This window comes from Sapajus apella, unplaced genomic scaffold, assembly GCF_009761245.1.
Source record: "Sapajus apella isolate SASKATOON/1434 unplaced genomic scaffold, GSC_monkey_1.0 scaffold34, whole genome shotgun sequence".
Lineage (NCBI taxonomy): Eukaryota > Metazoa > Chordata > Mammalia > Primates > Cebidae > Sapajus > Sapajus apella.
Genome location: NW_022436974.1, coordinates 17,010,638 through 17,038,170, shown reverse-complemented (window position 1 = coordinate 17,038,170; position 27,533 = coordinate 17,010,638). Strand labels below are relative to the sequence as shown.

The 27,533-nt window shown below is 34.9% G+C and overlaps 2 protein-coding genes across 20 annotated transcripts in view; one reads left to right on the top strand and one right to left on the bottom strand.

Annotated features, from left to right (window-relative positions):
* DLG2 (discs large MAGUK scaffold protein 2) overlaps positions 1–27,533 on the bottom strand; it is a 2,183,817-nt gene that overhangs the window by 867,903 nt on the left and 1,288,381 nt on the right. The gene's annotated exons all lie outside the window — the stretch shown is intronic.
* On the top strand, positions 9,568–10,058 carry LOC116563324 (60S ribosomal protein L36a-like). The gene has a single exon (XM_032296004.1). It carries the CDS (start codon positions 9,638–9,640, stop codon positions 9,956–9,958), a length of 321 nt encoding a protein of 106 aa, XP_032151895.1. The 5' UTR covers positions 9,568–9,637; the 3' UTR covers positions 9,959–10,058.

The window sequence follows — 27,533 nt, the reverse complement described above, 5'->3', positions numbered from 1 at the left end:
AAAAAAAAAAAAAAAAAAAAAAAAAAAAAAAAAAAAAAAAAGATTCCTGCGGGAGATTTGTGGGTGTAAGTGAAGGAGCTGCCATTTTGTAATATACACATTGTTATCTGCCGGCTCAATTCATTGGCATAAGTAGTGGTTACGCCAAGCACTAAGATATTTTTAATGTCTTAAAATAACTTTGTGGTAATACCCCCTGAAATTCTGGGAAGGGGTAATATGCCACCCAGCAACTGTTTATTAAAACAGATTCTGCGGAACTTTGTGGAAGAGAAAGGCAGGCCTTGTAAAAATGGATGGCAGGCAGTGGGTGCTCACAAATTATTTTTCTTTTTGTCTTAAGTTCTAAATCTCAGGAATGGCTAAAGAGAACACATAGAAGAGTTGTACTCCTTTCTTCTGTTCTCTGGATCCTAATGTCTTCCTTATAACACACATTACTCTTCCGTCTTCAGAATCTTCAAGTTCTTCCATTGTACAGGTATTTTTTCATGGGCACTTACATGTGTTCAAGTATTTCTCCCACTTTCAATTTATTTCCTCTCCAGATACCACTGTGTGTCCCTCCTATTTGCAAACAAATTTCTCAAAAAGAGTTTACTCTCTCCATTTTATCACCCCTCACTTGCTCCTCAACTTACTGCCAAGTGTGTTTTACCACTTGTCTTAAGGCTATCAAATATCTCTACGATACATAAATCCAATGGACAGTTTTAGGATTTGATTAGCAATGCAATTTGAAAGACTTAGAGACACATCATCGTTCAAATATCCCAAACTGAACTCACATTCTTCTACCTAAACTTGGACTCTTCCTGTAGTGTTGCCTCTAGGGGTGAATCGCACTGCCCTTCACTCAGCTGCACAAACCATACATCTGAAAGTCATTCTTAACATCCCTTTCCCTCATCTCCACACATGCATCAGTCACCAAGTCCTGTTGTGTCCATCTCCAAAATATTTTTTGAATTTATCCACACCTCCCCATCTCTAATGAGATCACCTTAGTTCAAGTCACAATTGTGGCTTGTAACTATTTTGTCTCCTTCCATTCAATCTCCTTCCATTCCTCCTAATTATTCTTGATGTTATAGTTAGGATGCTCTTGGAACAAAGGAAAGAAGGAAGGGAAGTGGAGGGAAGTGGTGGGGAAGGGAGGGGAACAGAGGGAAGGGAAGGAGGGAAGGAATGAGGAAAGGAGAGAGGGAGGGAGGATGGAAGGAGAAAGCAAAATGTTTGTTGTTTCTATTGCTTGACACTTGCTTTTGTCGCTAGTCAAAATCTAAGGCCTCCTCTTGTATAGGTCATATTCCTTTCCCTCCAGATCAAGGCGCTTACTTTTCCTCCAAACCATCTCCATACAGCTGCCATAGTATTATAAAATATAAATCTGTTTAGTAACTTTGAAATGGTGATCACGGCTGTTTGAATATCATTTCAGATGCTTAATGTTGTCCTCAAGGTTATGTTTGGTATGTTTTTGTTATCATTTTTCCCTTGTCTTCCTGGCTTTCTGTTCTTCTGCCACCCTGACTGTGTTCTGTCTTGTCTCAGAAGGCTAATTCCTCTCTTTGTAACAGCATTTTCCCACAATTTCATCATTTATTTTACCTAACCAACTTTCACTAATCATTAAGATTCTTACTCAGGTTTAATTTCTGTTAGATCTTCCTCAACTTCCCTGATTGGTCAGATAGCTGGTATAATATCCCCTAAATCTCATTCCTCTCCCTTACAGCGCTTATCAAAATCATAACCAAGTAAATAAATAAATTACCTCTAAGAGGACAGAGGCTGTGCCTGGTTTGCTTCTTACTGCATTAGCACCTAACACAATGTAAGTTCTCAATAAATCTGAATTAATGAAGGTACGGATTTAATCATTATTCCAATTCCACAAGAAAGTATTTGAAAGTCAATATTTTCTTCTTTAGTATCTGAGTAAAATATCATAACATCAAAAGGAATCTAATGTATAAAAATGTACCAAAGTGGAAGATTTCAGGAGTCAACCCTGCATTAACGTCAAGTAGTCAATTGTGTGAATTATAAAGTGTATAAGATTGCTTACATATAAGGTTTTAGCAATAAATTTACTAATGTAAATTTAAACTAAAAAATTATACTTGCCTTCATATGGTCTCCTTTTCTCCCCTGATGTTTACCTTTAATTTCCTAATTTTGAGAAAGCAATTTCACTTTTCTCAAAACATTTTCCTCCTGTCAGAATGACTTTGTTGTCAGGGATAAGAAAAATGCTATTTGCTTAAAATACGAATATTTCTTATTGAAGTTGATAAACTGTAAAAAATTGCTCTACCTGACTCCTTAGAAGTGTTGCCTTTAGAAGTACAGAAGCAGAGAATTAAGCTCGAGACCTCAGCACCAGCTGCCAAACCCTAGGTCTACCACATCACATCACACCACCCACCTCTGCAAACCAGAGCCAGCCCCCTAACGAGTTGTGAAGCTGGTTATTGCACAATTAGGCTCACTACATCAATTTGAGTCAAATGGGCTTTGACTAGGTTGTCAATACTTCATGTGAAAAGTTCATATCATTTCCAAAGACAAGTATTAAGGGAGCATTGAGGACCTGAAAGTAGGGACAAAAGCAGAAATATGGGGAAATTTCACAACATCAGAGGGTATGGAACATTAAAAAAGGACATTACCTTCTTTGCCTCCTTTTAATAACCAATTTTTGGACATCTACTGTATAACAAGCATGACTTCTGTCCTTCACAAGATAATATCTTATGAGAAGGAGTGGTAAATGCATAAGCCGTACTTTAGTTCACAATGTATTGTTCTCCCACCCCAAAAAATAGGATCATATAAGATGATATAAGCATGAGTAGGATGTTCTGGCAACAGAGAACCTGTGAATGTGTCTTAGAGGTGCTGCTACTTGCGCTAAGATTTGAAGGACAAATAGAAGAGCCAAGTGATGACGAGATGGCAAGAGCACAGGAAGGGAAGAAAGAGGTTATATGAAGGCAAAACAGACACCCGCTATTGCTGTAGATTTAATATTTGTGTCCCTGACAAACTTAAGTGTTGAAATTCTAACCACCAAGATAATGATATTAGTAGGTGGGGCCTTTGGGAGGTGACTGGATCATGAGGGTAGAGCTCTCATGAATGGAATTAGTGCCATTATAAAAGAGGGCCCAGGGAATTGCCTTGCCCCTTCTGCCAAGTGAAGACACGGCAAGAAGGTACCATCTTTGAACCTCAAGGCAGACCTTCACCTAACACCAATTCATCTGGTGGCTTGATCTTGGATTCCCTAGCCTCCAGAACTTTGAGAAATAAATGTTTGTTGTTATAAGCTGCCCAGTTTATGGTATTTTGTTATGGCAGCCCAAATGGACTAAGAATTGTAGTTATAGCTTTAGAGAGCCATTAGTACAACTGGAGCATGGGAAGAGGTAAGATGAACAAAATAATAATAACAACAAAGGAGATTATAAAGGACCTTCCTCTCAAAGCCACTGAAGATTTGAAGTAAATGAGACATTGCATAAAAACCATGCTGAAGGACAAATTAGAAGGGTTAGGGCACTCCGAAGGGACAGAAGATGACTTGCACCTGATTTTCCCAGCATCTTACATCGTGTCCAAATGTGTCACTATTCAATAAATATTTACTGACTGTTGTATCTGACTTAGATCAGTTAGAATCCCGTTGAAGTATCACTAAGTCAAAACTAGATTGTCAATACTTCATGTGAAAAGTTCACATCATTTTCAACGAGAATGATTAAGGGAGCACTGAGGACCTGACATAGGGACAAAAGTAGAAAGATGGGGAAGTTTCACAAAATCAGAAGATATAGGGCATTAGAAGAGCAAAAGCACCCAAGATGAATGCTTCAGACTCAGTTTTTGTTTGTTTTTGGTTTTGGTGGGGAAAGCCATCTATCCATTTCTATAGCAGGAAAATGTAATTACCACAAATGTACATAATAAAGCTTTTGCTGGGCACTGAATGAAATGCTTTGATGTACTACCATTCGTTCAAGAACCTTTATTGAGTATCCACCATATGTGAGGCATCACAATCTGAATCATGAATTGTATATGCTAGCAAGAAAACAGAGAACAAACCAACCAACAAAAAAACCTGAGGCAGCAGAACATAGTTGTTAAGAGTACGGCATCTGGAAACAAGACTATCTGGCCCTAAATGCTTACTTGACCACTTGCTAACTGTGTGACTTTGGGTAGGTAACATAACTGCTCTGTGCCTTATTCTCTTACCTATAAAATCGTGTTAATTATAATCATCCTTCTGATTTATACTAAGGACTAAATGAGTTAAAAAGATATAAAGGGCTTAGAGGAGATTCTGGAAAGTAGCAAATATTGTTATTAAGAAAGAGTATTATTGATGCTTTTTTATTATAATTATTATTATCAATAACCTCTATAAAGAATGCTCAAAGGAGGATTAAGGGAAACAGGATCAGACAACGCCAGGATAGCAAACGAATTTAGAAAGAGGTAATTTAGATAAAGGGACCTGGAAAAGTATTTTTAAAAAGATGACACTTCAGCAAGTGACATACATGAAGTGCAAGAATGAGTCCTGTGAATATTTGGAGCGGACTATTCCAAAGAGAGAAGAGCAATTGCTAGAAAGGTTAAGGACCATTGAGTGGAAATCAGTTTGGCTTGATGTGATCAAGAAAGAGTACAAGAGTTGCAGTGATGAGAAATGGGTGAGCAAAGAAGAGAATGTAGGTGGAGTAAGAGGTGAGGTAGGAGAGGTGAACAAAGAGTAATGGATGTGGAGTCTCATGAGCCTCCAGAGGAATCAGATTTTACCTGAGAATGAGAGAGCACCACCAAAAGGCTGTGAGAAGAGACACGACACAGTCTGGATGTCTTTTTTAAAAGATAGCTCTGGATGCATGCAATAGTGATCTACAGAGGGATAAGAGACACAGCAGGCAATTCCTGTTGTCTCATTTAACCCACACATCAACATGGGAGGTATACACCATAAGCCTTGGAAACATAATGTATCAAAAGGCACACAGATGTTTTGACTCCAAGTCCATGTGTATCTTCCTCTCCTCAGGAAAGCCTTCAGGAACCTCCCTGACCAGGTCAGATAGCCCTATTACATGTTTTCACTCCAGCGTTTTCCTCTCCTTCACAGAACCTATACCTATCACAGTTTAATTTTATATGGTTGAGTGATTATGTATTTTATGTCTAAGAGCAATGGCAGTACTTGTGTCCCCAGGGTCTATCTAGCACATACAGAAGGTGCTCAGGAATTACTTGTTCAATGAATGAATAAACTGTACTGCCATAAGTACAGGGGGCAGAATGAGAGATCTGTGATTAAATATGATAATGACATGAATAAATAAAAAACTGAATTTAACACAGTAACAACAAAGACACACTATTCCTAATTGCTCCTTTTTAAAATATAAGTATTTTTCAAATTATTGTTAGTAAAAGAAACAAGGCAAATAAAAACAAATTATTTTCAAATCATTTTTTAAACAAAGGCATTAAATGAAACACATAAGAGTCTCAATTTTCTTAATGTACAGGAGAGTTATTGTAATGATTTTCTAGAAGTTGGCCACACCTAGAATGAAAACCTTAGGATATATACCTACTTGGAAACAGACAAAAATGAAATAAAAAGAATTCTAAATATACTTTTATAATACAACTGTAATATTAGCAATGACAATTACTCATATTTTCATCGTGCTTTCCAATCTACAAATATCTGCTGCATATAGTATTTCATTGCTCATTCAGAAGGTACTCAACATTTCAGCCATCATTTAAACACATACATATGTACAGGCACACATACATACTCATGCACACTTTCTAAATCATTTCTGTAGCTGTCCCCTTTGCAGTGGCCTTGATAAACGCTGACTGTGGCATTTTATTAAATGCAGCCCTCATTAAGACTTGGCATTGTTTGAAGCTACTATCAGATGATGCTGAGCTCAGTAAGGGCACCTGTTCTTAGAACTATCTTCATCAAACAGCAAGTCCCAGTCTTTTTTTTTTTTTTTTTTTTTTTTTTTTTTTTTTTTTGCTGGGACTAAAAGCAAACCTACTTTCATTGCTGTGTGAAATGAATTTCCATGCCTTCATTTTCTTTCTTTGTGCCACATAGTAAGTAGATAAAAATGATTCCCTGTTTTCAGCTCTAACACCTCTGAAATTAAGCCCTGGGGAAGCTAGAAGTAACTCTGAGGTGGTAACTTCTCTCTAAGTTATTGAGAAAAATAACTCTATTAACCATCTAGGAACAAATACCTGGCCATTATCACGCACACGCATATTAAATGGCTGCTGGAACACGGTGAAGAGGTGAGGCAGGGTGTCAGGAAATGTTCTGTTCCAGTTCTTACAAATAGGACATACTCAGTTTTATAAATGAATGACTTATGTTTAATATCATTAAAACAAAAAAAGTAATAATCATTTACTGGATACTAAGTTTGCTGTATAACAACTCATTAAATCCTAACAACAGTCTATCAGACATTATTATTAACCTCCAAATCCCATTTCTACACACACACAAAAATTGAGGGACCTATGAATTAAGCAACTTATCCAAGGCCATGCAGCTGGAAAATAAGAAAGCCAAGATTTCAGCCCAGATCATTTCTCTTACATTGTTATTTCTAGTTTCTCAGTTTCATAGGGGAGAGATACAGCATGTCAGGTTGGTGTGAAGACATGAGCATGTGAGTGTATATAACAACAGGCAGAAGAATTAGAACTTAAACCCAGGCATATCTGAACCCAAAATTTAACCTCCATGGCCAAGAAAACAATTTCATTTACAATACAATATGTCTTGCTAGACTGAATAAACCTTTAAACATATTCCTTTTTTTTTTTTTGGATAATTACAAATTTTCTCTAAGTTCGATTGAGGAACAAATATATTCTAAAGAAATGGTAAAACTGAGAAATGAATCAATATGCTATTGTTCTGATCTGTTAACTCCCTGGTCATACGGTATTTCTTAGCAAATCTCAATGAAGCAGATTTACCCTTAATCTTAACACTGCATCTCTGCTACATGTATTAACTCTTTTGGTTCACTGCAGAATTATGGAGGAATTGGTTGGCTTAAAATTCATTAATGGTGCCCTGAAGGTATGAAAGAGTTAATACATTTCCAGACATATTTACTATTATTAGCAAAGTTTATGCGACCTAAAAATTATTACCTAGGGTATCTGGAATTTAGCTTTTTCAAGGGAAAAAAAAAGTTCAATGACTTTCAGAGAGTTTATGAAACTAAGGACAAACAATTCTCATATTTTAGGAAATCCCCAAGGTTTCTTACAAATGACTCTTCCTAAAGTGATGTCAAAAATAGTGCTTATTACACTTTGGGCTTCTACTCCAATTTATATAGTCCTTCCTATGGTTGAGTGAGGAATAAAATGACATCCTTTCTTCTTAAGGATAGTAGAGCTTCCTATGGCTCCTTGCACCAAGATAATAGATTATCGTATCATTAATCTATTAAGATAATAGATTATCCTATTATGCTTTCTCCACAGTCATACACTTGGTTTTAAATCTTTGCAATTCAGTTCATCAAACTCTGTTAATTTACATTTTACAGTTAATTTTCTGATATATTTAATGAGTTAATTCTTAAGACTAGAGAAAAAATTAGCTTCTAAAGCTCTTATTCAAAGAAAATGCAACTGGTAGCTTAGCAATGCAATCTATTCTAGTTTCTAAATGTGTAATTTTACCCCATCACCCCAAAACTATCAATGGGATGAAATCAATGGTGCAGGTAAACAGGTATCTTTTCAGTGAAAGGAAACAAAATAAATACGCCTGTGAAAGGAGATTAATATTAGGAAAATAAGATGAGAGAGAAAATGTCTTATAGCAAAATTATCTCAATTTTTTAAAGAAGTTCAAGTCTAAAGAATAATGTGATTATATGGGTAGAAGGCTTGAAAAGTAAGGGGTTGAAGTAGACAATCAAAGGAACAGAAAAGGAAACTGGCTAAATTCAAATACATTATTAAATCCAATTTGAGGGCCAAATTCCTACTTATACTTTCAAGGCTCAACTAAGATGTCACATCCTCCTGAATTAGCTACTAGGGAAATTGCCCACCAACAATAAATAACTGGAAAATAAGAAAAACACATATGATTCAACAATTTTCAATCATTTGATGTCTGTATGATCCATGAGAGAAAGGAAATAAATAAATAAGATGAGCTCCACTATTGCTCCAGCTTACTGACTGGAGGCAGTTTTCAGGAAAGAGAAAGAAATATGGGACCCAAACAGGGTCTAGTTTCTCCAATGCATTGAGAAATCAGAAATTGGAGTTTTTGATAGCCATGACAGGGAGAATTTGTGGGCAGAATACCAGGGTTAAAGGATAAGAATGAATATCATGAAGAGACAGAGAGATGCAAGTGTGAGTTATGTAATCAGTTCCTGATTATGGCCCATAATTAGGAAAAAAATCAATTAACAAAGAAATCACAGAGATAATAAAATAGGCAAGTAAGAATGTTTAAGAAGTGAATTTTTTAAATGTGCTTTATGTATGTAAAAAACTGTGTAGAAAAACATAAACAAGATGAAGAGTATGATGATAGAAATGGAAGATTTTTAATGAACCAAATGAAAGATATAAAGATAAAAAAGAATATCCAAAATGAAAAATACAGTACATGGGATCAACCACAGATGAAGATGCTGCAGAAGAAGAAAACCAGTGAGCTCGAAGAAATAGTGATGGAAACTGTTTAAAGCACAGATATTTCAAAATATTGGAACAAAATGAATAGACTGCCAATGATATGCTGAATGATACCAAGTAGAATCCTAGAAAGTGGGAAGGAAAAGAAACATTATTTTAAAAAATAATGACTGATAATTTTCCACATTTGATAACTAGAAATCCACAGATCTAAGAAGCTCAAATACCCCAGGCAGAAGGTACATAAAGAAAATCACACATCATGGTCAAATTGCTGAAAACCAAAGATAGAGTGAAAAATTTCAAAAGCAGCCAGAAAAGAAAAAGCTTACTTTCCATACAGAAGAACAAAGGATGACAGCAACTCCTCCTCATAACTAACTATTCAGACCATATGGCAGTAGATGAAGTCACATCTTTAAAGTATTAAAAGAGAAGGGCTGTCAATGTAGAATTCTATACCCTGCAAAAATATCATTTAAAAATGACAAAAGCTTATAATGTTCATTGCCAGCAAATCTGTACCACAATAAATGTCAAAGGAAGGTTTGTGGGTAAAGAAAAATAACAACAGAGGAAACGTATATCTATACATGGAATTTACAGTTACAACAAATACATGAAGAATATTAGAAATGATCAATATCCAGGTACTTATATTTTTGTCTCATTTTTAACCCCTTTAAAATATAAATGATTTAAAGCAAAAATGATAATAATCTGTTATATGACCTACATAGATAAAATTATGCAAAAGAGGTACGTGCAGAGTTAAAAGGATATTATTGCCCTTTCCTGATAGGTGAGAGCTGTGTGAAGAGAGGATCTCAGACACCGTTTCTAGTTTTCATCATGCAGACAGACCAGCCCTTCTGCAAAGATGGTCAATGTACCTAAAACCCGAAGAACCTTCTGTAAGAAGTGTGGCAAGCATCAGCCTCACAAAGTGACACAGTATAAGAAGCGCAAGGATTCCTTGTATGCCCAGGGAAAGAGGTGCTGTGATCAGAAGCAGAGTGGCTATGGTGGGCAGACAAAGTCAATTTTTTGGAAGAAGGCTAAGATCACAAAGAAGACTGTGCTCAGTCTGAAATGTGTTGAACCTAACTGCAGATGCAAGAGGATGCTGGCCATTAAGAGATGTAAGCATTTTGAACTGGGAGGAGATATGAAGAGAAAGGACCAAGTGATCCAGCTCTAAACTTTGGGATATTTTTCTTTTAATTTTGGAAAGAAAATGTTGAAGCCGTAGAAAAATTACCTGTAGGAAAATAAATACAGCGATTTTCTTATGCAAAAAAGTATATTATTGTGAGTTTCTAGTATTATATGTGAAGTGGTATAATATTATTTAAAGATAGACTCTGATAAATTGTATAAACCTTAGAGAAAGCACATAAAAGAAAAAATATAGGTAATAAGCCAATAGTTGATCTAAATGTATTGTAAGAAAACTCAACTTAAAAGTTATCAAGGAAAATGGGAGAAAAGAACAGAGGTTAGCAGTAAAAACCAAGTAGCAAGGCAATATATTTAAATTTTAGCATATTAATAATTATATCAAATATAAGTAGTCTAAACTCTTCAATTAAAAGGTGGAGATTGATGGATTCAATAAAAAAGCAAGACCTACTAGAAACTAAACTTAAATATAAAGATATAAACAACACATCAGTTGAAATTCTGTAAGAATATAGGCTCTATCTAATTCAACTTGTATTTCTCATGTCCAATTCAGTACTAGCACTCAGATTCTACTAAAAATTATTCCATGAAAGAGCAAACGCCTTCAAAATGCAGTCTAAGGAGGAAGTCAAATTGTCTGTATTTGCAGACAACATATAATACACTTAGAAGTATATTATATGTATATATAGAAGTATATAATATACTTCTAAATATAATAATATATTTAGAAGACTCCATTGTCTCAGCCCAAAATCTCCTCAAACTGATAAGCAACTTCAGCAGTCTCGGGATACAAAATCAATGTGCAAAAATCACAAGCATTCCTATATACCAATAACAGACTTAGAGCCAAATCAAGAATGAACTGCCATTCACAATTGCTACAAAGAGAATAAAATACCTAGGAATACAACTAACAAGGAATGTAAAGGGCCTCTTCAAGGAGAACCACAAACCACTGCTCAACGAAATAAAAGAGGACACAAACAGATGGAGAAACATTCCATGCTCATGGTTAGGAAGAATCAATATGGTGAAAATGGCCATACTTCCCAAAGTAATTTACAGATTCAACACTATCCCCATCAAGCTACCAATGACCTTCTTCACAGAACTGGAAAAAACTACCTTAAACTTCATATAGAACCAAAAGAAAGCCCATATACCCACATAGCCAAATCAATTCTAAGCAAAAAGAACAGAGCTGGAGGCATCACACTACCAGACTTCAAACTATACTACAAGGCTATAGTAATCAAAACAGCATGGTACTGGTACCAAAACAGAGATATAGATCAGTGCAACAGAACAGAGGCTTTGGAGGCAATGCCACACATCTACAACCATCTGACCTTTGACAAACCTGACAAAAACAAGCAATGGGGAAAGGATTCCCTGTTTAATAAATGGTGTTGGGAAAGCTGGCTAGCCATGTGCAGAAAGCAGAAACTGGACCCCTTCCTGACACCTTACACTAAAATTAACTCCAGATGGATTAAAGACTTAAACCTAAGATGTAACACCATAAAAACCCTAGAAGAAAACCTAAGCAAAACCATTCAGGACATAGGCATAGGGAAGGACTTCATGACTAAAACACCAGAAGCATTGGCAACAAAATCCAAAATAGACAAATGGGACCTAATCAAACTCCACAGCTTCTGCACAGCAAAAGAAACAGTCACTAGAGTGAATCGGCAACCAACAGAATGGGAAAAAATTTTTGCAGTCTACCCATCTGACAAAGGGCTGATGTCCAGAATCTACAAAGAACTAAAACAGATTTACAAGAAAAAAAACAAGCCCATTGAAAAGTTGGCAAAGTATATGAACAGACACTTTACAAAAGAAAACATAGATGAGGACAACAAACATATGAGAAAATGCTCATCATTGGTCATTAGAGAAATGCAAATTACAACTACACTGAGATACCATCTCACGCCAGTTAGAATGGCGATCATTAAAAAATATGGACACAACAGATGCTGGACTGGATGAAGAGAAATAGGAACACTTTCACACTATTGATGGAAATGTAAATTAGTTCAACCATTGTGAAAGACAGTGTGGCAATTCCTCAAGGACCTAGAAATAGAAATTCCATTTGACCCAGCAATCCCATTACTGGGTATATATCCAAAGGATTATAAATCATTCTATTATTATAAGGACACACGCACATGAATGTTCACTGCGGCACTGTTTACAATAGCAAAGACTTGGAAACAACCCAAATGTCCATTTATGATAGTCCAATTCAGTACTAGCACTATTAAAAGAAATGAAGTGTCCAACCCAAATGCCCATTGATGATAGAATGGACAGGGAAAATGTGGCACATGTACACCATGGAATACTATGCAACCATAAACAACAATGAGTTTATGCCCTTTGTAGGGACATGCATGAACCTGGAAACCATCATTCTCAGCAAACTGAGACAAGAACAGAAAATCAAACACTGCATGTTCTCACTCACAGGTGGGTGTTGAACAATGAGAACACAAGGACACAGGGAGGGGCGCATCACACACTGGAGTCTATCAGGGGAAATAGGGGAGGGACAGCGGGGGGTGGGGAGTTGGGGAGAGATAGCATGGGGAGAAATGCCAGATATCGGTGATGGGGAGGAAGGCAGCAAATCACACTGCCATGTGTGTACCTATGCAACAATCCTGCATGTTCTTCACATGTACCCCAAAACCTAAAATGCAATTTAAAAAAAAGAAAAAAAAAAAAAGAAATGAATGGCATGGCTGTGTACCAATCAAACTTTATTTACAAAAACCAGCATTGGGGCAGACTTGGTCCATGAACTATGGCTGTCATGTCCCAGTCAAGCAGGATAATTGTTTAAGTCTCTATGGCTGTGTGCCTGGGTTTCAATGTTTGTTCCCTCTGAAATTCATATTAAAACTTAATCCCTAATGTAACAGTATTAAGAGCTGAGGCCTTTAAGAGATGATTGGGTCCTACATAGATTAATGGATTATGGGTTAATGAATTAATGGTTTGTCATGGGAATCGATTATTTATCACAGTAAGAGTCTGTTAAAAAACTGAGTTTGGCTCTCAGGGTACCCCTCTTGCCCTGCGATGCCTTGTCCTGTGCAATGACACAGCAAGCTGACCTCACCAGAAACTGACCAGATGCAGCCACCTGATTCTGGACTTCTCAGCCTCCAGAACTGTGACAAATTTATTTTCTTTATAAATTACCCAGTCTCAGATATTCAGTTACAGCTAGAGAAAATGGATTAAGACATTATGTTATCCATTCTTTAAATGATACATTTATCACTACTCAAGAAAGCTTTGATCAGAGCTAGTAATAGATGCACACATCTCTTTATTTATCCTTACCCTCTACCTACATTTTCTGATTAATGCAAGTAGAAAAGACAAGATCTCAGACACTGACAGGTAATTTACTTTCTATATCCAAGATCTCCAATGCTGTTTTGTGCTTTTACTGTATTGCCAGTCTATGCAGCTAGTGACTTTGAAAATAATTCTAAACTATAAAAGTGTCTAATGTTACCACTATCAGCTCTTATCATTTTTCAGTGGGACAGAGGGTTTGGTCAATTGTATTGATGTACAACACATAATATTTGTTGTTTTAATCTGCTCAATCTACTTTTCAAAAATATTTTATTTTAGCTTTTTTCCAGCATATCACAACTTTCTATCTCACATTCTTATAATTCTCTCATCTTTGTAAAATTACTAATAAAAAACATGTCTTCTACATTTGCCTATTCTTCATGGATTTCTCTGTAAACAGTCTTCCAAGACAAGGATTTGAGGTTTCAAGATAAATGGTCACTAAAAATAGATCATGCTCAAACTATCTACTATAAGTAAACATGTCTTCTATTTAAAGCAAATTGCTCATTCAGAGAAAATGATGAAACCATTCATAAAGGAAAATCATGTATTTGGTGTTAACATGTGGTCTAAGTTAGATATTAGGATTTCAGGCTTTAGATGCATCCTGGTGGTATTTATTAGTGGCAATGTAACACTAGGTGAGTTATTATTATTTTTCTGTCTTATTATCTACTAAATGTGCAAACAAGGTATACCTCATTAAAGATGTGAGATTAAATGAGATAATACATGAAAAGCTTAATAGCTGCTTTATAATAAGTACTCAATAAATATTGTGTTAATTTTTTAATTGTATGTGCTTGAAATGCAATAAATATTCAGCAAGTAAGAGATATAAAAAGTATATTTGTCTATAATCTATAACTAGTATCATACCAATTATTTTTATTCCCAGAGTCCAATATACTGCATAATAACTACTAGCTACTCGAAATATTGTTTTTTGAAATTGAAGTTCATTACTTCTCCACATGAGGCATTTTATTCACAATGTAATGGCTTTGCCTTGTTAAATCATGTATCCCTTCCATTAGCCAAGAGGATGATCTGAAATTTCCAATTTGATTTCTCCCAAATTTACATTTTTATACTGCAATATGGCAGATGTTTTGTACATTACTTTACATAATTTAGATAAGTTTACTTAAATACACAAATCTCTGAGCTTAGGTATTATTATCTTAACTTATAAAGGAATAAAACATAGCTCCAGAGACCTTATCCCAGCCACAACAGTTGGTTTGGAACTTAGGTTCCTACAAATTACTCATGACTTCAACAGGAATGGGAAGAAAATGTTAATATTTCTCATGCATTAAAATACTTCATTTATTAGATCTCATGACAAGAGATTGAGACCACATCTACTTTTCAGATGAGGAAGCCGAGGCTAAGAGAGGCTAACTTGTTCAATATCATACAAAGCTTTTCTTGGAGGGAGGAGAGCGAGGTAGACATACACATGAATAATAGCTTCATTTACTTTAACTGTTCTGTTGAAAGTTGGCCCCTCGAGTAACTTGGCACTTGGCTGTCTATTCAATCAGGCATTTTCCTGAGGCAATAAAAGTCTTCATGCCACAGACATGTTTGGAGCATTAAAAATATGTGTTTCTGAAATTTGATAATGTGAAGTAAAGATTGCTGGATGGAACTGCTATATAGAACCCTTTACTGAGAAAGTCCAGTGTCAGACATGCTAACAGGAAACACAGTCTGAGGATCATAAGAAAGGATATGAAACATGTATTGATTGCTGACCATGTGCCAGGAAAATGCAGATACATTCGATATTCACAACAATACAAGGGGTAAACTTTATCCCTTCAACTTACTGATGGGGAAACTGACATTCAGAGAAGCTATCTCACTTGTTCGAGGTCCCTCTGCTGGTAAACAATAGAACAAGCTTTGGAATCTATGCTTTTACTGAAACACCACAAATCAACAATATAAATAATTAGAATAATGCCGAAGAGAGATGATACTTATCTCTTCTTCTTGAGATGAAGATGAAGTATCTTACAAGGAAGAGGTATCCCCTCTTTCTTGGCAATAATGCTTTTCCTCATATGCGTATTACAGTTGTTTGACATATACAATCCATTCACAGACTTTAACATTTCTATAGATCTGAGCTGCCTCTCATCTAAGAGTGGTATAGGGAGAAGTTATATTTTTCTCAACTTCATTAGATACTTAAAATCCTTGTGGAAATTTGAAATATTATTCATTTAAAAGTGGAAAAATAAACTATGTAATTACGCCTTTAAAATCCACCCACTCTGAGGATTCTCCTAGTTTTCCCCAATTTGAAATAAAAGAAGTGGCAAGGTAATAGTAGAAAGTTTGCAGTCACACAGATAGGTAGGCTAGGTCTAAGTTCTAGCACACTAGCTGCTAATTACATGATTTTAGAAATCACATATCCACATAGGATTTTTGGGAGAGTTGAGTGTGATGCTGAAAGTGAGGGGCCTACCACAGTGTGTGGTACACAGTAGGGCCTCAGAAAACATCAAATCCTTCCTTTTATCACTATGAGAAACACAAAACAGGTTTCTTTTTTATGAGCATTGATAATGTATGTATGTATCTTCTTCCACAAGAGCACTATTTCTGGAAAGCAGTACCTGGCTCTTTACCACCTACTTTGTCTCTATATTATAGGTTCATTACAGGTGTTCAAGAAATTATTGGTGAATTGAAATTACAGGGAGTAGGTTTCTGAGCCAGACTGAAAGAAACTAAAGCTTAAAGCAAAATACTGAGGGCTGACAGTTGGCACCTGCTAATGAAGACTGCTCTAATCATGCATGTGTGGGCAGGTGGTGGGAGGAGAGCATCTAGGGGTCTATTTTATCAAAGGCTTTATGATGGAGAAATGTGCCTACCATATTCTCAGTCACTCTTCACGCTTTTCATTCTGGCTTCTTTATAAATTCAGTTGCCCACTTATGTCCAAAGGACTAAAGTATTTTTGTGGCTTTAAATCCAAAGAGGTCAGTGAGGTATGAATAATTAGTTTCTACTGGTTCTCTTTCAGGCTTTGGTTTACTTTACTAAAAAGAAAAAAATCAAGTTGTGACTTTCAGTATGCCACTATTCTATTATTTATAGATAAGAATTTAGATAACCTGGATCTCTTTCTAGAACAAAAGAAAAAAATACATGTAGTATACAAAATATTTCTTTTTTTTTTTTTCTGTAGGATCTCAGTCTGTCACCCAGGCTGGAGTACAACAGTGGCATAACCATGGCTTACTGCAGCCTTAACCTACAAGGCTCAGGGAATCTTCCTCCCAACTCAGCCTCCCAAGTAGCTGGAGTTACAGGTGTGTACCACCAAGCCTGACTAATCATTTGTAGAGACGGGTTTTGGCCTTTCGCACAGGCTGGTCTCAAACTTCTGGGCTCAGGTGATCACTCATCTCTTCCTCCCAAACTGCTGGGATTACAGCCATGAGCCACCATACCTGGCCACAAAATCTTTTATACCAGCATAACAAACTTGCTTATTCTATTGATAAGAATTGACATGCTACAAAGATCAATTAATATTTTAAAATGTAAGATTAAACATGGCCTACCAAACCTCTTCCCTCCCCGAAAAGGATTAAACAATATTCCAGTATTTTTCATAGTGAGCTCAACTGATTAGTTAGCATGAAAGTCCTGATAACATCTATTAAAAATTTCTACTATTAGAAAACTTTTGTAAATGTACTTTAAATTTCTATGAGGAAATAATATCCCCTGCATGGTGTATAAAAAAGATTTATTTCATTTCCTCTCAGCTAGTCGCTAATTTTACTTTGTTAAAAAGAAAACCCATTTCATGGAAAAAGGCAGTCATTAAAAAATCATAATATTCTAAAATGGCTATATTGTAGTATGTGAATTTCTAAAATGTATTTCAGATTTTCTGGTTAGGTATCAGACCTTTGGCATTTACTTTCACGGATTTGAGGAAATAATTTGTATAAAGTATTTTACATTTAAATTAATCTGAAAAATGCAAATGGAGACATACCAAACAGGGAAAAACTTATAACTTATATTTAGATTCATGTTGTACAAGAGTGCATTAAAGTATTTGGTAATGATGGAATTCAATCCAATTAGAATTTTTAAAACTCAGAAAGCATCTGAAGTGTGTTAATAAATTCACAGCTTTATAATATTAACATCACAATTTCAGTGTTGCTTTATATTTCACAAAATAATTATGCTAGACTGCATATGCAGATTCTAATTATACATAACAAAGAAAGACTTAAATTGGACCTCCTGAAAAGGCCCATTTGCTTATAAAAAGCTGTGACGATTTGATATCCCATGAAATGTGTATTTAATAAATAAAGACAGAATGTGTAAATTAGCTTTCAGTGTTTTTGCCCTACAGCAGATCCAAAATTATAGAAATCTAAAAATTATAGCTTTAACTTCCCATGAACTATCTTTGCATTGCTTCAATTTGTGGTTGCTTAGAAACATTATAGGCAAAGGAATTGATTCTTTCCAGATGCTACCAGTCAAACCACAAGTTATGTTTCTGATTTAAGGCTATTCTGTTTAATAGTGTTATAAATATACATTTCTCTAAAAAGTCGCAAATGCAGAAGTCAAGTTCTGTTAATAGTGCGTCTCAGGAATCTATTCCTTATTAACATGTAAAAAGTATTTTCTGTGTTCAGCTTCCAACGGGTTAACTGAAGGCAAACAGTGTTGAATACCATTACTGTCATTTATTCCCAAGATTTAGTTCACTAGTTCCCATCTAAGTTTGTGATTCAGTAGTTTGGTAGCACTAAGACATTCACATTCATTTATCAAATACTTGTTGAGAGAGGCAATAACCTTCCCAAATACCTAAAAATATAGCAAAAGATGAAACCACAAGAGTTATTGGCATATGTGAACAAACGACCTTAGCTAGTAACTACAAATCAATTACTTTGCCTATAATGACTCTACTTGGGTGGATACTTTAGAGAAATAGCTGAAGGAAGGAAAAACAAAGAGAGAGGAAAGAGAAGGGAGGAGCTAGATGGAAGCAATCGAAGCCTCAATGTGAACGTTTTCAGTTTATGGAGGAAATGCATGCAAGGCCAATGTTCAAACTCCAGATCACATTTGGATGGTCTCAACAATATCAATTTCTTTGAACCTTGTCTTTCCCAACTAAGAAACAGTCAAAATTTAAAAAAAAAAAAGTTAGGGTGCTTGTGGGGAAAAACTAAAATAACGACTGGTGAAGGAGAAAACCTGCTTATCAAATACAGAAAGTAAATAATTGTCAAATTATCATACTGTCAAAACATCAAAAAAATCCTTATGTTTAACTTACAGTTTCTAGGAGTTGTTGATTATTTTTAAGATGTTCTTAAAATCTCCAAATTCCTTCCAACTTCTGTTTTTCTCTAAAGTTTGAACAAACTATGAATACTTTTCACTAAATTTCTAATAATGAAGATCAAATTTAACCCTGGGTCTAACCTCATACAATAGATCTAAAATATAAACATAAGGATGATGATTTTCTCACTTCTGCTTTGTAAAAATTTGTATAAAAACTTATTTTGAGCTTCTTGATGCTTTATATGAACATATTTGCTCTGTGTTGAAAAGTTCCTCCTGCTTTTTTCACATGCAGAAAAAAAAATTTTTTAATGAAAATTTGCCAAACCGAGTCAAATCCAAAATAGCTTGCTTGATGCTTTCCTTCCAAAATTATATGTTTTATGGGGGAAAGGATATCTCTAGGACCCATTCCTTATAGTCTTTCCTGGGTTTTAAGCTTCCACATGCTTGAAATCAAGCTCAGGGAACTTTTTCCCAAAACCAGCTTCTCCAACTATTCTCAACTCAATGCCACTGTAATCCACCCAATTTGACCACTTCAGAATAATTCTTGATTATTCCCTCCAGAACCCGTAATGTTCAACTGTCTTTCTAATTTAACTGATTTTATGTCTGAATGCAAGATGGTTCAATTCACAGCCCATAGGCTGTATGCAGTCCAGGATGGCTTTGAATGCAGCCCAACCCAAATTTGTAAACTTTCTTAAAACATTGAGACTTCTTTTTTAATGTGTGATTTTTTTTAGCTCATCAGCTATCATTAATGTTAGTGTATTTTATGTGTGGCCCAAGACAATTCTTCTTCCAGTGTGGCCCAGGGAGGCCAAAAGATCAGACACCATGTTCTAAAGAATTCCCAAAATTGTCACCTTGTTGGACATTCTTATTACAACTAGCTTGGTTCATATCTCATCGACTCTGGCAATAGCTTCCAAACTTATCTCTCTGCCTACAGTCTCTTCCCAGCTTCATTTTTCCTCCTCAAACTAAAGAACTTGTAACTACACACAACTATATCAAAACCCTTGCCGGACACATAAATGCTGACGTCTAAAAGCCCAACCTGCTTCTCATGACACTCAGTCCTTCCCATCTTCACCAAACATCATATAGATTCTCATCTCCTGTCCTCTCTCATGCACCCCTCCTCCAATCACAGAACTGTATATTATCCCTTGAATACAACATCTGTTTTGTAATTTCCTGTCTCTACAAATGTGCTCAAGTCTCAGATTTTAAGGGACTATTCCCCACTTTTTCCAGCTGGTAGACTTACATTCAACACTCAAATTGAAAGTTACCATCTCGAGAAAGCTCTGTCCTTAAAAAGCTGTCTCCAAAACAAGAATTCCCATTATTTTCTAATTATCCACAGCACATCTTCCATATTCTCATTGTAACACCCTTCATAGTAGACTGTTATTAACTGACTATGTGAATAATTCTCCTAAGAGACTGTGTGAGCTCTTTACATGAAGGGTCCTTGTCTTACTAATCTTTGATTAATTAGTGCTTGGAACTATAACTGGCACATGATATGAGACATGATTTCTGACTGAATGAATGTGTGAATTAACAGCTATAATTATTGCACTGTTTTTGTTCACCAACTGGTTCTTTGAAAACAATATATATAAAACTTACCAACTGACAATGCTGTTGAGTCTCATGACATGACATACCATGTTAATCTCATTTTATAATAAATACTTTACATTTAGTTTTTTATACCTTAACTTATGCAAATGTATGAGAAAACATTTAATAAAATCAGAGTTTTTTAATGTGCATATCTTTTTATCTACTGATTGAATATTGAAATTTTGATCACATGACTTCATCCTTTTTAGTATTAGCCTACAAGTTACCTTTGGAAGAGCTAGTGAAGTTTTTTTTTTTTTTTTTTTTAATTACAGACTTAGCCGGCCATATTTTAATAGTGATGGTTATTAAGGCTAGATCCTTGCTACCTAAAACATCATCTCTACTTCTACTTTGTCATTTGCATATTTGCCTTTCCATTATGTTACAAATATTTATCTTAGATTATCATACATAGTTTATAAGCAGAATGTGCCTTCTTTGGTTGTTGAGCACATTAATGCAGAGCCTTTCTTTGGGTCTAACCTATTAATTAAATCCTGTTCAATGACTTGTGATTGTTTTCATAATTGCCATTTCATACAAACTTGACCCATTTGCCTTTTAAATAAGCTTTTTGTACTATGTTGATGTCTTCATTTTTTCCACATAATAAGATATTGATAAAACATAAGGTCAGGAGGAGAAATAGCCATATTAATCAATGTGTTCACAAAATAGTAATTCTAAGTTTGCTTAAACTCCCATCAATCTTTTCTTTGGAGGCTAAGAAATTCACTTCTATAGGGATTTAATTCTCTCTCTCTTTATAATTCTTAATTTTTATTAGCATGACTTTAAAAACACAAAGCACTATTTGACAAATGTCTTGTTACCCATATGCATGTTTTGCTAAGTAAAGGAGATTGAGGATAGGCTTGTTATTTATCCCAACTCAGATTCTATAGATGAAGGCAGGGAGGTGGGGAGATTAAATATTAAAAATAAATTTTAGGAAAATCATTTGAGAAATGTAGGATCACATTGACTTTAAAGGAAAAACAGGAACTTAAAAATAATGGCATCAGTAAAGATAGAATAGGAATTAAAGGACTAGGAAATTCAACTTTGGATTCTAATCAAATTAAGATCTACTCTTCTGTCGATATGGAAGGTACATATATTCTAGAAAATGTCATGTCTAAAAACTTCTCATGAACCCAAAATATACTAAACCCAGGTATAGTGATGTGCTTAGTATTCTTGATTTTTATTTTTTATTTATAATCCCTCTCTTCATAAACACACCTTGAGGTGTCACATTATAAAAGCTAAAAACCTAATAGAAAATTAAAAGAAAAAAAAAACTCATTTCAGCACAGGAGGTAGGTAAAGTGGCAACCATTTACTATGAACATTGGCAATTAAAAAGAAAGAATTAAACATTTATCCTCTCCTACACAAACTAAACATCAAAGTCATCTTAAAAACTTCATTTCTGAGGAAAATTTTATCAGAAAATTTTCATCTGATACATGTAGATAAGTGATATAATTACAAAATCACCAATGGCAAATTATGTTGAAAAAACGTTAAAAGGTAACAATCATCCATAGATGGTAAAAGCTATTAGGTGAAAAAACTAATGGGGAAATTTGCAGTGGAAGGGTCAGGCTGACAAAACCTGTAACAATGATCAATTTTAACATCACTACAGTTATGATTACCAGATATACATATTTTCTGATTTCATGTAATAAAAATTACACTCACCACCCATGAAGTATCCATGCTAAAGAAGTTGAACCCAAATGTAATCTAGTCTTTGTATTTATTTTTTAGTTTATAGAAAATATAAAGAATAGGGAATCAATCTGTACACCAAAAGAAAAAAATTCTGTAAGGCAACTGTCTTAAGTTTTCAAGAGTCATTGGTATCATTAAATTTAAGGAAAAGGAAGAAAAAGCTAGATTAAAGAGAGGTAAAAATAAAAGCACCACCACCATGAAAGTCATGATGTAGGCCTTTTTGGGACCACAATTTAAATCAACCAACCATAATATGACATTTTGAAATAATAAGCGGCATTTGAGTTATATTCAAATGTATTAGACAATAGTAAAGATAAACTGATAGCTTTCTAGGTGATTATACAGATTACATCTATTTGTAGGGTTATATGCATTAGTATTACAAGATGTAATAGTTGATATTAGAGCTCTAACATATTAAGGTAAAAACATAAAAAGAAAAAAAGAACAAATTAAACGAAGTTTGACAAAATGATAATTGAATCTAGTTGTCTGGTATATGAGGGTACATTATATCTTCTCTACTATTTTATTGACATCTATTTCACAAAAATCTCAGCATATTTATGATAAAAGAGTTCAAAATACAGGGTGAAATATTTAAATTACATATATTTTAATGTTTAATTTGAACAGAAAGTATGGGAAATCTCGTGAAGCCAAAAATAAATCCAGAGGTAGAACTAAGTACTGAAGCCACCAGCTTCACTGGGGACATCTGCTATTCAGTCTCCTAAATAGTTAATCTAAATGATCTTATAGGAACAGGAGACTTAGCCTAGGGCTCACACAAGTTGAAGAGTCAGAATAAAGATTCCTGCAGCAAGCTGGAAGCCCAAATCCTCATTCTATCAGTAAAAAGGCCTGCTAGGAAAATATCTATTCCACTGTTACGGACTGCATGCTTATGTTCCTCGGCCTCCAAATTTATATATTGAAGCTGTAACACCGACTGTGGCTGTATATGGAGATGGGGCCCCTAAGAAAGTGATTAGGATTAAATGAGGTCATAAGGGTAGGGCTATGATCCATTAGGATTAGTGTCCCTATAAGAAAAGACACCAGGGGGCTGGTTTGCTCATTCTCTTGCTTGCTGTCCTTCCTTCTCTGCATGCACTGCATGCACACATCAAGGAAAGGTCATATGAAGACACAGTGAGAAGGCAGCCATATCCAAGCCAGGAAGAGGTTCCTCACCAGCAACCTAATTTGCTGGCACTAGATCTTGGAATTCCCATTCTCCAGAATTGTCAGAAAATAAATTTCTATTATTTAAGCCATCTAGTCTGTAATATTTAGTCATAGAAGCCTGAGCAGGCTAATATAACCAGAAAAAAAGATGATGAAGAAATTTGTCAATCTTGGATTTGACATTGAATGAAGGGTAAAAATCTCCCCTGAGAATCTGTAATCACAACTTTGCCCTTTTTAAAGATTTGGAACTCAAATTCACATTGTGTGGCCTAAAAAGCACCATATAAGAGCTCAGAATGGTTCCCAGGTGTCTGGAGGAAACAAATACACATTATTTCTTTAGAAAATCACCTTCAACCCAAGTCTTAAAGAATTACCACAGATAAATCTCCAGAAAACATAAACTCAAAATAAATGGGAAAAAATAAATGCAGCCACAAAATTTTCAAGAAAGTGAATCATCATGACTGAGAATCAGCCAAAGAAAATAAGAGTAAAATACTCAAATGATTCAAAGTATAGGATAAATAATACACAATATGTTTTAATATGTTCAAGGACATAAAGGAGAAAATGAAAGGCTTAAGGACAAAAGACTACTAAAACCAGAGAGCTGATGTGAACAAAGAACCACATAAAATTTCCAGAAATTAAAAAAGTAGCTATTGAAAATAACCTTTAAAGAATTAGTTACATATCAGGTTAGACACTCCTCAATACAGCATCAGGGAGTGAAAACTAGATCTCAAGAAATTTCTCTGGAAGACAGCACAGAAGATAAAAAGATGAGAAATGAGATGAAGTTAAGAAGAGTGGAAGGCTGAACTAAATGACTCAACGTGTAGAATTACAGGTAGCCCCCAAAATACTTTTGAGAAAATTAGAAATGAAAAAATAATATTATTAAACAAATGCATATAGAGACAAGGATAATATGGGCTGATGTTCAGGCCCTATTTCCCTCCTCATCTGAGCATAAATTATAACATTTTTAAAGCATCTTGCCAGTACACTTAATGAGAGTTTCAGCAATGGAAAATAGGGAAAGAAGTATTATTGAAAATAAAAGGTTTGCCAACAATTTCCTATAACGTAAATGTACAAGTCCATTGATTTAGATAGCCCAATAAGCCCCAAAAGCATTAATCAAAAGAAACCAAACCTCGACTCACTACAGTAAAGTTGCAGAATACCAAACATACATGGATTTTAAAATCAACCCAAAAGGAAAGGTAGATTACTTAAAGTTACACAACTAAACAGGGAGTAAGATGGAATCCGTAAGAGAGTGGAATCACATTTTCAAGGTGCACCAAAGAAAGTAACTAGAATTTTGTTGCCATGAAAAAATATTTCTTCAGAAGAAGAGTAAACTAAGAACATTTGACAAACAATGCACATTTCATGACCCTTACTGAAATTGCAAAATAGATGCTCAAGAAAGCCTGTAAGTGATAAAAGAGGAAAGGTCTGTGATACTAGAAGAAAGATAAAGTAAAACTTTGAGTAGTGTAAGTGGGAGTCTTGATCTAATTGATATAAGTGCCATATTCATGAGCTAGAGAATGCACTTTCTTTTCAAATATACATGGAACATGTACAAAAATTTACCCTATACTAGGCCATAGTTAAAGCCTCAACAAATGTCAAAGAGTGTGCACCACAGAAACGAAATAACAAGGAATAAGGAAGAAAAATAGCTTTGAAAACATATCCAATTTTAAATTTAAAAAGTGCATTTCTAAATAACACAGGAGCTAATGGAGAAAACTAAACGGCAATAATACTGAATATGAAAATATGTGGAATGCTGCTGAAATGATTGAAAGAAGAAAATGTATAGCCTTAAGTATTTATATTAGAAAAGGAAAAAAGTCTGAAAACCAATAAGCAAAGTATCCAAATTAAGAAGTTAGGAGGAAAAAAAAAAAAAAGTTGAGAAGAAGACTGTAAAAAAGAGAACCAGCGTTCCAAAAGTAGAAAATAAATACAATAGAGAAAATCAGCAAGGCCTCATTTAGTGTTTTCATAACAAATAAAATTGAAAAAATTCTGGAAGGATCTCTCAAGAAAAAGAAAGATACCAGGAACATCATTTTGCTTAATTCCAAGAGCCACATGTCATGTCATATGCTACATAAATGGACTATGAGGCAGGGAATTTGATTCGTATAGAATAATACAATGTTTACAGTGTCCCTTAAAGTTATGCAAAAGGCAAGTATTGAAGAATATAAAAATCATACTAGGAATGAAAAGGGAGACATATCTATACATGCAACAGAAAATTTGAAATGATAATAAGATAATACTTTAAAAAGCTTTTCTCCATCAAATTTAAAAGTTTAAAAAAATTGACAAATTTCTCAACAATCTTAACTTATTAAACTTGGCTCAAGAATAAAGAGAAAACCTGAATAACTATAAATATTAAAATAGTGAATAAAAAGTTTAAAAATACTCCTACCAGGAAATACTAGGCCTAGATAGTTTTACAGATAAGTTTTTTCTTTTACCCAAGAGGTGGAAAAATTCAATCTCATAGAAACATTTCTTCCTAGAACTTTGGAAGGCCAAGGTGGGCGGATCACAAGGTCAGGAGATCCTGGCCAATGTGGTGAAACACCGTCTCTACTAAAAATACAAAAAAATTAGCTGGGCATGGTGGCGACACCTGTAGTCCCAGCTACTCGGGAGACTGAGATAGGAGAATTGCTTGAACCCAGGAGGGGGAGATCACAGTCAGCCGAGATCGCCCTACGGCACTACAGTCTGGGCGACAATGCAAGACTCCATCTGAAAAATCAACAACAATAACAACAACAACAACAACAAAAGAAACACTTCTGTAGAATAAGGAAAGAGGCACACTAACCAATTCAACTTCAGAACAGTATAATGTCAATACTGAAATTAAGCAACCTCACTGTACTCATAGATGCAAAAGCACTAAAATTTTACCATACTAAATCTAGCTATATACATATTCTGTATTTTATAATATACCTTCATCATGAGCAAATGGACTTTATTTCAGAATGTAAACTGGGTTTCATATTAGAAAATGTATTAATAATTCAATTCATTAATAGAAAGTCTAATTTATACTTCATGTCAATTTAATGATAAAATATGTAAAACATCAAACAGAATGAAAGCCGATAGAAGCTCAATAAACTATTTCCTCCTTTCTCCTAAAATGCTAAAGAATCAGTATATCATTTTCTGTGGTTATAAACAACCAACTTCGATTAACTGAATCAGAAAGTCTTTATCAGAAGGAATGTGGGGAAACCTTTAGATAAAAGGACCAGATACGGAAAACAGCAGCTGCTGCTAGAATCATTAAACTCTAACTGAACTTAGAGTGTCTGTCTGTCTGCCTCCTGTGAGAGGTAAGTATCTGGTTGAAGGTATAGGTTTCAGCCTCTGGGATTCCTTCAGCTTCTGAGGCATAGGGGCACCTGTTTGGATTTACAGTCACATTAAAATTAAGATTGGTGGAAGGCAGGCGATTCCCAAGAGGAAAATGGAATACAATGAGGAAAAGAAAAATGAATGCTGGGCAGACAGAAAACCCATAAATATCTACCCTAACATGTTTGGCTAGAAGCATTCCTGACATGGAAACAAACAAGTTCCCACACATCAGCTTTTCTGCTAGAAATTGGTTTAACCCTCCCTAATCTAGTTCTTCATCACCGGATAAATGTCCACAATGGCGCAAGTTCTTTCCCTCAAACTAGTTTTCCTCAGTGTTTAGAGAAATAGATATAAGCACCAGACAGCTCTCATCAAACTGGTACCTTCTTTGTACAGACGATGAAACAGGTATCACGTCAGTCTCTGCTAATGCGAATACTTTTCCTGCTGCCTCCCCAATCTTGTCCCAGCACAAAATCTTTACTTATTGCTGTTGAAAAAATTATCCAAAAGTTTTAAAATCATTATTTTAAAATTGGACTGACGTAAAAAATAATCAAGAGGCTCCTCTCAAATGAGACATTTAATGATAAAATATGTGGGGGCTCCTGGTCTGTCTCTACCCATTCAAGGTAGGGATCAGTTATCTATTACAAGCCCTAAGCCCTGCACCAGGCTGTAGATAACGGTATTTGTCTCATTTTATCATAACCATTTGTCCTTAAAGAAGAATTTGGCTTTCTGTAAGGAATTTAGCACATTTACAGAAATCTCAGTGCTCTTTAGTTATGGCATCATTAAAAATTCAAACTCATATA